We start from the raw sequence: 12,422 nt of genomic DNA, 5'->3' as shown, positions 1-12,422 counted from the left end.
ATTAAACTAGTTTTGGAGTACTCATCCCTCTCACATTCTAGATCGGTGGTTGACAAAACTGTACATAAAAGAAGCTAGAATGAAAAATCATTCGAAAGATCCCTTGAATGTACATGTATGTCTAGAACAATTGAAACATGACACCGCCCTGTTGGCTGGTAATTCAGACATAACTGTTTAGCAAAATATAGATGTTTAATTTTGTTTTCTAATTCATCAGGGGAACACATAAAACTAAACTTTTTTTCTTCGTCTTCTAATAAAAAAGCAGTATATTTTTGTATATGTTTTTGTTGTATTTTTGTTCTTATTATGTTATTTTGAAAATTTATCATTTTATCATGCTTTTGTTTTAACGGAAATTTTGGCAGTCAATGCAATATATTTATAGTTGTTTTGTTTGTTCTTCTGATTTTGTTACATGTATCTATTGTACCCTTATCAAAGAAATAAGTGCTTTATTTTCAGCTTAATATATTCAAAGTTTGTAAAACTCGAGCGTTTCAGATAACGTGCTGTTTAGACATCTGTCGCCTATTGTTGAAAACTGTATGTCTCCCTGCTTTTAGTAAGTTATTTTGTTTTGTTGTTGTCTTCTTTTCGTCACATATAGGTAACACTGTCGTATTCTTATTTTTTTTTACATTTATTCAGCAGGTGTTGGAAAAGTGTAACTACCGACTATAATTAGGTTGCTTGTCCTTTTTTTTCTCAAAATCTAGAACCCTCCGGATGTTGCATGCCAAGAAATACACTGATTGGTACATATTCATTTCCAATATATCTTCAGTTCAAACAATTTATACCCTTTGTTTTTGTTATTAAAAAAACCCTAAAACTTTCAGATAAAAATACTAGTAGTTAAACTACGTACAGACAACTATAAACATCGACCAAACGATAAAGATTTGAACAATTACAGGTCACGATCGGCCTGCACCAATAGTCAAAACACATACCATATACCGTATGTTAGTACACATTTCTAAGTCAGCCATGTTTTAGGTGTATACTCATATTATTATGAATATGGTGTATTTCTTCCCGAGATAACTTCTCACATGTTTACAACCTCTCTCTTATAAAGGTTATTATCGAAATGTTTGTGAAGGTTATCCGGGCAAGTAAACTTTGTCATGTATTACTATAATATTTAACAGATATGAGTTAAATTGCCCTTCTGCGGTCAAAATGTTTCTATTGCTTCAATCAAAAATGAAATATACCAACTTTAAAAATGCAACACTAGATCTTTTTTTTTAATTTTCATTTTCAAATATACCATTCTTTTAAAATACGTACCATGAATTTTATTTATTTCTTAATCGTCAAAATAAAGTTTGAAGTTCAGTAATTGCGTGGATTATGATATGTTTAATGTTCAGATCATATGGTATGCACCGTCAAACTGATATATGATTGACAGACACGTCGAACGGTTTTGAGGGGGGTGTTTTGAGATCAGTTTTGTCAATGTTAATTAAGTATATGACTGGCCGATTACAAATCTGTTTTGCCAATGACGCGGTTAAACCTGTAAACCTATAAATGGTTTGCTGCAATTGATTCGTTTTAGTAGATTGGAAACAATCATAGCGTGAATTGGTCTGCCATGGCGTCCGACGACTTAGTTAGTAGACGTTTCAGTCGTTAATCTGTCTCATAAATGACGTTGTCTAATGATATTTTATTGACGTAGTGATGTTACTGAAGGTTGGCCTGGGGATGGTTGGTAATTTAACAATCCCGTCTACCTGAACCGTTGTTGTAAAAAGTAATAGGTCCAGCAACAGCAATTTTACCTAAATCAACCTGCAAAAAGTAAAATACTAAAAATAAAGAACTCCATGGAAAATTCAAAGCGGAAAGTCCCTTATCAAATGGCAAATTCAAAAGCTCAAACACATCAAACGAATGGAAAACATCTGTCATATTCCTGACTTGGTACATGCATTTCCTTATGTAGAAAGTGTAGATCAAACCTGGTTTTATAGCTGGCTAAACCGCTCTCTTGTATGACAGTCGCATATAATTCCATTATATTGATAACAACGTGTGAGTAAAATAAACAGACATAATATGTAAAAATGTCAAAAGTTGGGATACAGCAGTCAACATTGTTTTATTCTTAATCACCATAAAACAAACAACTATGTCAACAGAGAAAAACAAAAAGGCATATAAACACTCTATAGGTTGCAATTCTGTAAATATAGACAATGCCATTTCCCATAGGAACTCCATTTACGGCTTAAACTGTACCACTTTTACTACGAAGTTTCGTTTCCTAGAATAAAAAGCTCATATGCACTACTATTGTGTTCAAATGTCAAAATATAGGGCTGTTTGGCATATTTTCAACATTTATATGCCCCAACTTCTAAGAGTTTAAACTGATACTAAAATTCGGTACTACCCCTCCCTTCACTTTGGGTCTTCCTCAGATTTCAATTCGGCCGCTATTCATGTGTATCTATGCTGGTAACATTCCCAAGTTATGTCTCTACGAGATGAAACATAGAGATCATATCTGGGAACCAGTAGGTAACCAAAACAACATATCTATGAATAATATATCTCCCCAAAAGAGGCGTGGTTTGTGAAACAGCTGTATAAACAAAGTGCAACCTAAACACAAAGCAAACAAGCAAAATTGAAATACAAGAATACAAAAAAAAAATCATCATAGCACAATAACACAATGGCGGGATGTATAAATACCGAGTCACACCAAAACGATATTACAGAAAAAAATTAAACAGTAAATATCTATGGATTAATATAGATTTCGCTAACTCAAACTCAGCAATATGTAAACTCAACAAAATATTGACTGATCTCTCTGTTGGTATGGATTCAATGAATATGTTACTAAGATAAATAAAAAACATAACAAAATCATGCATGGTTTCAAATATTGCGTCAAAAAATTCCTGCGACGTCAATTACTCGGTTTATCCAACTATCGCTGGTAAGTCAGGTATTGCCTTTTTTCTTATCAGATAAACGCATGATAAGCATGTACTGTAAAGATTATTCTTGGATTGATAATTACAGCATAACTAATCGACGAATTTGAATTATAGAAAATGCCCGCATGTGTTCTATTTTTTTTATATTCAAATACAGATTAGTTATACTTTTTATTATATAGAAACATAATATCAAAACACTTTTTTTGTGTTACTTTCGTAGGTTGGATTCACTTATTGTATTGTCTATTTTACTGCACTGTATTTTTTTGGCGTATAAATATATGCGTATTGCACAAAGTCGGCAAATTGTCACTTCTAGAAGATTGATGAAAATTTTGCAATAAATGCGAAGCAAGAAGTTGTTTTAAAATGCTCCCATATTATCGGCAGATGATAAATGACAAAAATTATCAATTAGTTCTTAGTATTAAGGCGCTAACCTTTAGTTGGAAGTCTCAAGTGAGGGTCATGTACAAGATGGGAAAAGTCTCGAGTGTTCAAATAAACGAGTTATCTCACATGAAAGATTACTGGATTTATCACAATAGGAATTTCATATAAATCATCATCAGTATATAAGAAAACATTGGACATAAATGTGTTTTGCGTTTTTTAAGTTCATCAGTATACTTTGGCAAATCATGACAGTATCTGTTAAATTCCCCTGTCTCTTATTTATAGATTATCTGGCTGGCATACGTGCACAGATGTAGAATGGTGGAAATTTATTAAATAATTGAACTAAAACATATGTAGAGACCATGAAACAACTGAAATGAGTTTTAAAACTTTTACCATACAGAGGTTTAAAAGATGAAAAAAAAAAATAAAAACAGCAACCAAAGATTGCTCCTTGGATTTTTGTTTTGTCAAATTCGTGTCGTTCATTCATTACACAAAACAAACAGAAACAAATTTGTTTTTGTGTACGTTTGCATTTGTTTAAATACAAGTTTTCTGTAATCTAGTTTCATAACAGGTATAAATTTACACATAATTCTTAGAAGAACTAATTAGATTTTGTGGATTTTCGCGATAGATTTCTGCTTTCATTGCTCTTATCACCACTAAGTACATTTTGTATTTGTATCCAGTTTTCAAGGACATTTAGTGAAAAAAAGATGCAAGGCTTACAGTTTTGCCAGACGCGCGTTTTTTTTCTACAAAAGACTCATCAGTGACGCTCGAATCAAAAAGTTAAAAAGAAATTGAAGAGCATTGAGGACCCAAATTTGTAATGGTTTTGCCAAATAAACCGAAGGTAATCTATTCATGGGGTTGAAAAGTTTCTTTGATCACCATTATTTTAGAATTTAAAGGAAGTATATTTCAATTGAAAGTCTAAAAACAGATCTATTAAGCAAAATTTCCAATTTCTTATTTGCATATTCAAAGAAAGAACTTTAACGATAAAGTTTTGCAACAAATTAGAACAGTAACAACAAGAGCCGGAATTACTTATTTTACTTTTTTATGTTCTACAATTTGACCTCTTAAATGAAACAATACAATTGAAAACATGTGCAAATTTTCACGAAGAATGTTTATACAGAAAAAAGGAAAATAGCGGCAACCATGGAATGACGTATTTCGGTCTGAAAATAAAAATCTTTGTCTGAAAGTCCTGCAAGAGTTATTGTTTCAGAAAATAAAATATATATTACCAAATTTATATCGGTGGTCCGAAATTCTAACTTTAAAGCAAAATTAAATAGTCGAAAACTAAAATGCTTATCTATACATGGTTACAGAACAATACAACATAACATTTGAAAATACGCAATATTTCACCGATCGCACTCCTTTATCACAACATAACCATTCTTTATATACAAACAAAAAAGGAAAAAAATTGAACACTATATTACATAAGGAGTAAAATAAATGTTATTTCTTAGAGAAATAAATCTCAATTATATTTTAACGACGTGAATTTTGGCATCACCTGCTTCGATGGAGCTAGAGTTGCATCCAATCAATAGAAATCCTTCACTATCCATGCACAGACTCAACGGACGTTTTATTCCAAGATCTGTTACAGTTTGTAAGCCAATCAGCTCTCCCTCTGTATTCAATGCATGTAGAGAGTGGTTATTTTTATCGGAGACTATTATGGTATTTGTTTTTGTGATAACAATACCATTTGGATTGAACGGTGTTTGTGGTGTATTGATACTTTTATGACCATTGTATATGAATTTTATACCACCAGATCTTTCTAACGCGACTAAACGTCCTTCTAAATTTTCAAATAGATCAATTGCATAGATGTTATAATATGAATCAGTGGATATTCTATCGATATAACTAAACAGTTTTTTACTCTTTTGATCGTATTCAATCGTTAATTTTCGTTTGTTGTTTTCGTCGAATACAACAATTTGTCTGGTACAGAATTCTGTGACCGGAAATGGTGGTCCTTGTTCTCGAAGACCTAGAATTATTTCGTTGTCATTATTGATATGTAGGCCCAATATAATCATCGGTGAAGTGCTAAAAACTGTATTTGTTATACCACCAATTGATAAAACTTTTAACTCAGAAGCACGGAACTGTCCATAGTATATTTCATCTTTACTGCCGAGTGCAAAATCTGAACATTCTATATCTAATTCCTGTAATACTTTTATTGATTCCTTCAATAACCGAATAATGAAAAACTTGTATCCGTTCTCATTTGTATTGTACGAGCAGTAAATTGTGTCATTGCCAGAATATTGGATTTTATTGAAAGCAGCAAAATCTGACGCATATGTAGATAGTAGTGACGATATTACTGTTCGGGAAATCTGAGCAGAAATATCACTTTCCTTCTTTCCAATATCTGTTATGAAAATTATAGTATGTGTTTCGGACAATTTAAATCTGGGATGGACACGTTCTTTACAGTTGTCACACATTAATATTGCGCAATCCTTACACTTCCATTTTATAACATTAGGATGGTCACAAAGCTGACAAGACAATGGCGACTGTGCTTTCCTGATGGACGAAGCCATTATGTTTCAAGCAAATTCCTTAAAGTAAATTGTAATACATTTGATCAAAAAACATATTCTACATTATGTCTGAAAAAAGTATTAAGATACCGAACTCCACGGTAAATCAAAAAGGGGGAAGTCCATAAAATCTGACAAGATCAAACGATCGACTGAATTAATCAGAATTTCGGAAAAATGCCTGTTCCAAAAGAGAGAAAACGAGAAAGTCAGGAATATGACAGTTGTTTTTCACTGGTTCTGTTGATTGATAGCGTTTGATTTTTTCAGTTTTTATGGACTGCCCCTTTTTGAATTTGATTTGGAGTTCGGTATTTTTGTTGTACTTTTCTACTTATCGATATTGTTAAAGCGAAATAAAGTTCAAACTCGTTAATTCATTTGGAACATTCCAACTAAGAAAAGATAATCCTGAACGATTCACATGTATAGTTAAACTGAGCTAAACTGGATACGTCGAAAATGAAGGCTGTTCCTGTTTTGCATGTGTTATCCGCTATGCCAACCCAAATAATCACAGATGACAAAAGACGAAGTACATTGAGGGGCTAATTTGGCTCTGTAAACTCATCAAAAATTAAAGATTGCCTGATGTCAATACTAATATGTTTTTTAAACACCAGAAGAAAGGCTTTTCAGAGGATGCGAATAATAGCCAAGCCTTGATGACACAATTCGACTGTGACGTCTTTAAGGTAACATTATTAACGAGATTTGTCAGATTTTTAGCCACTATAGGCTAACTGTAAAAACATTTTGACTAAATCATCACAGAGCAGAAGCGTCGCCCAAAATATTTTTGCCAGTGAAAAGATAAACAAAAAATATACTCACTGTTTAAGTATCTTTTTGGGCAACAGTTGTGCTCTATATTATTTCTAAGCTGTAGAAGCCACATAGTCTAGCTATTGCATGACTTCGCCATTATACAGAATTTACTGAATTTTTATGGCTGTATAACTCATGAAAAGGGTGTATTTTAAAGCAAAACAGCATTGTTTTTTTAAAGTGTATACATTCAACAATTGATTTTTAAAATCCGAGATAGTTTGAAATGTACTTGAATTTAGAGCTAAGTTTGCCTTAAATCGTACTTCATCCTAAAAAAATATAAGCAAACAATTCCAATTATACCGTTACTTGCAATAGCTGAGTACCAAAATACATAAGCTGATGGTATAAAAATTATGAGTTGACTCTTATAGAATCTGTAGAACCTCCTAGTAAATTTCATTAAGTTTCAAGAAGAACAGTAGAGAACAACATTATTTTGTGCAGTTTCCTAAGTAGATTAACGAACAGACTTTTAAGAGGGTCTGGATGGGTGTCCTTCATTTCTGTATTCTTCAATTTTTATGACATTTTTCTCTATTCTTTCAATACACGACAGGAAATAAATGTAACATATCAGTCTTCTATCATACACTTTACTCATATTTTGATACTGGTATCTATGATGAGTTTTTTACAACCACTGGGTCCGACCCGAGAATATCACATGTCCAGTAGTCAGCACTTTGGCGTTGACATTAATTATATATCGATATGGTCATAATTATAAATCAACTGTTTACAAAACTTTGAATTATTAGAAATAATGAGGATTTTTCTACCCCAGGAATAAATTTCCTTAGCTGTATTTGGCAAAACATATCGAAATTTTGGGTCCACAGTGTTCTTTATTTTCGTACTTTTTTTTGTCTTTTAACTTTTTTTATTCGAGCGTCACTGATAAGTCCTTTGTAGACGAAATGCATGACTGGCGTACAAAAATTGCAATCCTGGTATCTATAATAGGATAATATACCAACACAACAAAAAACCTATCACAATTATTCAATACAACTATATCATTATACCTTATTATCTCGTGTTTAGCCAAAAAGAATGCTTACAGCTGTTACCCTTAGTAACATTTGTCATCATTTTAAGTTAATCAAACCTAAATAAATCCAAATGAATAAATTTTACTTAAAGATATCATAGATTAAAAAAAATATCTACAGTAAACATCAATACGAAAGCAACCCGACACATTTCCTTTTTAGGAAAACAAGTATATTTATACAGTACTCACTATGACACCAATTTACTTTATCTAAGTGACAAACAACTTCCTTTCGTCTCCGATGTCTAACACGGCTGCTATAAATAGTTTTCTGCCATTAAAATCAATATATGACAATCATCATAATAATTGAAAGGTAGGTTTTTAAAATGAAACAAGGTATTCAATATTTTGATTCGGTTGATATATTCGTACTTTAAAAAGTGGTTATTTCGAAATACTAAAGATGTTCTACTCCAGGAATAGTTTACCTGAGCTGTATTTAGCAAACCCGTTCAGAATTTTGGGTCTGCAATACTGAACTTTGTAGACTGGCGTACAAAGTTTTAAAGCTGGTATCTATGATGAGGTTACTTACTTTTCTTTTTTTTTGCCATGGCGTTGTCATTTTAAAAATCAAAAACTGTATCTGCATTCAAATATTCATACAAGTCATAATTTTAACAAGTTGTTATATTTGTAAATTTGACCACAATATGTACCATAGTTGTTTTATTTTTGTTAAATGTATATATGTATTGGTAGATTAAATATGTTTTATTCATGTAATTAATGCTGTATCTATTGGGCCTTATTGGGGTTCGTGTTTCTCTTTTCTAGTGTTTTGTATACTGTTGTTTGTCATTTTTTTTTGTCTTGTTCTTTTTTTGCCATCGCGTTGTCAGTTTATTTTCGACTTATGAGTTAAAAGTCGCTTTGGTATTTTTCGCCTATCTTTTGCTGCATTAAACAATATTTATACGTCAACCCGACATATCGGAAAAAGGAAATGGACAATGTCAAGCTCTCTTTTTTCCAGAGTCTAGCAGAGGTTATAAAAATCTATACATACTAACTCCAAGGAAAAAAGCTCTCAGTACAGCCTGTAACAAGTTTACAATCAAGATCACGATCGAAAAGTGGAATTGGACTAGTTTAGGAGTACTAGTACTAATCTCTTTCACTTTCTAGATCGGTGGTTAACAAAAATGTACATAAAAGAACATACAACTAAACATTTTTTCCGCGATTTCTTATAAAACCTCAGTATATATTTTTGTATTTGTATTTGTTTTTGTTATTTTTGTTCTTATCATGTTTTTTTGAAAACTTATCATTATATCATGCTGCTGTTTGAACGGAAGTTTTGACCGACAATGCGGTATATTTATAACTGTTTTGTTTGTTCTTGCGCTTTTGTTACATGTATCTATTGTACCGTTATTATAGAGGAAAATACTTTATTTTGAAGGTTTCAACTTACATAAATCAAAGTTTTTGAAACTCGAGAGATTACCATAACGTGCAGTTTAGACATCCGTTACTTGTTGAGCAGTGTTTATCGCTCTGTCTTTTAGCTAGTTGTTGTTTCTTGTTGCTGTCTCCTGTTCGTTACATTCAAAATATCACTGTCCTCTTCTTATATTTTGTTAATTTATTCATCAGGTGACGGAAAAGTGTAACTACCGACGATAATTAGGTTTCGGGTCTTTTTTGTTCTCAAATTCTCGAACACTACGGATGTTTGAATTCCAAGAAATACTTTGATTGTTAGATATCCCAATATATCTTGAGTTCAAACGATTTCATTCTCTTTGTTCTTGTTGTGAAAAAAGCTAAAAACTTTAGAATAAAAAGTAATTGATTAACATACATAAAAATAATGAGATGTGGTATCACTACCTATTAGAAAACTATAAAGAAAGACCAAAGGATAAAAATGTGAACAATTACTGTCACGTTCGGGCTTCAACTATTAACATTATACATACCATAGAGTACGGTAGTATTCATTTCTAAGTCAGCCATATACTCATTTACTCATATTATCATAAGCATGGTGTATTTCTTCTTGAGATAATTATCGAAATGTTTGCGCAGTATATCCAAATTAGTTGACTTGATATTGTTGGTTCGAAGATAAGAACTTTAAAGCAAAATTCATAACTCGAAAACGTATATGTTCATTTATGCATGCATCATAACAATTGAAAATGCGCTATTTTCACCGATCATACTCTTTATTTACAGCATTGAGACTCCAAATATAAAAACAACAATGGACAAAAAGTTAAAACTATACAAAAAGTATTTCATTTTTCGATAGAAATAAATCATAATGCTATTTTAGCGACATGAATTTTGGCATCATTTGCCGCGTTGGCGCTTGAGTAGCAAGCATAGACTACCCGGAAATTTAACTCCAAGATCTGTTACGGTTTGTAAGCCAATTATCTCTCCTTTTGTATTCATTGATGTAGATCATGGTTATTTCTGTCACACACTATTATGATATTTATTTTTGTGACAACAATATCCATTGGATTGAATGGTGTTTATGATGTATTGACACTACTGTGACCTTCGTATATGAATTTTACACCACCAGATCTTTCTAAAGCGAATAAACGTCCTTTTAAATTTTCAAATAGATCAATTGCATAGATGTTATTATAAAGATCAGTGGATATTCCCCAGATAAAACTAAACATTTTTTTACCCTCTTTATTTTACTCAAACGTTAATTTTCGTTTGTTGTTTTCGTCGAATACGACAATTTGTCTGGTACAGAATTCTGTGATTGGAAATGGAGACCCTGTTTCTCGTAGACCTAGGATTATCTCGTTGTTTTTATTGATATGTATACACAAAATTACCATTGGTGAAGTGCTTAGAACTTTTTTTCTCTCCGTCAGTTGATAAAATGTTCAACTCAGAACCATGGCGTTGTCCGTAGTATATTTCATCTTTACTGCCGAGTGCAAAATCTGTACAATCTACATTTAATTCCTGTAATAACTTTATTGATTTTTTCAATAACCGAATAATGAAAAACTTATATCCTCTATTTGTTGTATGGTACGAACAGTAAATTGTGTCCTCGCCAGAATATTGGATTTTACCGAAACAAACAAAATCTGACGGATACGTAGATAGTAGTGACGATATCACTGGTTGTGAAATTTGTAGTGATCCAAATTGAACAGAAATGTCACCTTCCGCCTTTCCAACATCTTTTATGGAAATGATAGTATGTGTTTCGGACGATTTAAATCTGGGATGGACGCGTTCTTTACAGTTGTCACACATTAACAATACACAATCCATACATTTCCATTTTATGACGTTGGGATTGTCACAAAGCTGACAAGACAGTAGCGACTGTGCTTTCCTGCTGGATGACGCCATTCCGCTTATAATTAACTCCTAAAAAATAATTGATAATGTATTTTTAACGTTGATTGATTGAATTGATTGTTGATTCTTAAAAGTCCAATACATATCAAAGATTCAATCTTCAAATATAAGATTAGATTGATTAGTCTTATTGGACGTTGGTATGATATAAAAAAAACACACAGTATAAGTTCTTTTTTTTTACCTTTTTATTGTTTGTTTATTTTAACTCATATAACGCTGGAAAATTAATCCCTTTTTTATAAAGAAGGGTAGTGTGGTTAATGAAATTTGTTTTTTTCCCGTTGGTGACTATAGCATATAGGAAAAAGACATCGCCAAATTTTATGAAAGAATAAGTATAATAGGCAGTAAAAATATATGATTATTGAAAGTTCATCAACAGATTCAAAATCTCCGGATGAAAGTCATAATAATAAAAAAAAAATCAAAGGAGTTTTCTTGTCCTGAATAGAGTGACAGAATTGAAAACTGAATGATACAGTTTCCTATAATAACTAATTCAGCATTTCGAATCCTAGTTGCGTACATTTCAACCATTTGTAAATCTAGAAAAAAATCTCAAACATTAGCATTCTATTGATAGATTATTTTTAAAATACATGAGTAGTAAATAGGAAAAATAACGTAGTAAAGTCAAACTGCTGTAGCAATATATGCCAAAATTTAAATAATTTTCTATTGTAAACATAGCAAATTATGATAAAAAAAATGTAATTTAAGCAGTTTGTACGATTACCGATAGCACTGTATAACAGAGGTCATAGAATTGACCAGGCTGACACCTTAAACAATGTGCATTGGTACAGAAAATTAAATCTCGAGATCAATTCTGATTTGAAATACTTTCACGAACCAGCAACGCCTGAATATGGAGTATTTATCTTCCAGTCGATACGGTATTCTAGGGCTTGCGTTTCCTACCACGATTTCTTTGATAGAGGGTTTATGCTTACAATGAGGGTATTGAACCAAGGGATCCAAGGATGAAGTGTAAGGCATCACTTTAAAAGTTGTGGTATGAATTGCAAAGAACTGCATTTCTTTGAAGAATTTATAACATTATGTCCCAAAGTTAAAAGACGATTTAAGCCACATTTAACATATAAAGGTGAACATATTTGAGGAACACGAAACAAAACATTTTACAAACCAAACAAACGAGGAATGGTACAGGTTTTATTCAGTTTTGAAATACATGTG

At 31.8% G+C, this 12,422-nt stretch overlaps 1 protein-coding gene across 1 annotated transcript; it reads right to left on the bottom strand.

Moving 5' to 3' along the window:
- Nucleotides 1-4,429: 4,429 nt before the first annotated feature.
- Nucleotides 4,430-9,324, bottom strand: LOC127736396 (uncharacterized). The gene is made up of 3 exons (XM_052246914.1): nucleotides 9,286-9,324; nucleotides 8,052-8,119; nucleotides 4,430-5,992 (listed from the first exon to the last, which is right to left on the bottom strand). Exon 3 carries the CDS (start codon nucleotides 5,972-5,974, stop codon nucleotides 4,889-4,891), a length of 1,086 nt encoding a protein of 361 aa, XP_052102874.1. The 5' UTR covers nucleotides 5,975-5,992; nucleotides 8,052-8,119; nucleotides 9,286-9,324; the 3' UTR covers nucleotides 4,430-4,888.
- Between the last annotated feature and the right edge of the window lie 3,098 nt (nucleotides 9,325-12,422).

Source organism: Mytilus californianus, unplaced genomic scaffold (assembly GCF_021869535.1).
Source record: "Mytilus californianus isolate M0D057914Y unplaced genomic scaffold, xbMytCali1.0.p SCAF_30, whole genome shotgun sequence".
NCBI classification, from domain to species: domain Eukaryota; kingdom Metazoa; phylum Mollusca; class Bivalvia; order Mytilida; family Mytilidae; genus Mytilus; species Mytilus californianus.
The sequence above is the reverse complement of the archived record's forward strand: the minus strand, read 5'-3'. Positions and strand labels throughout refer to the sequence as shown.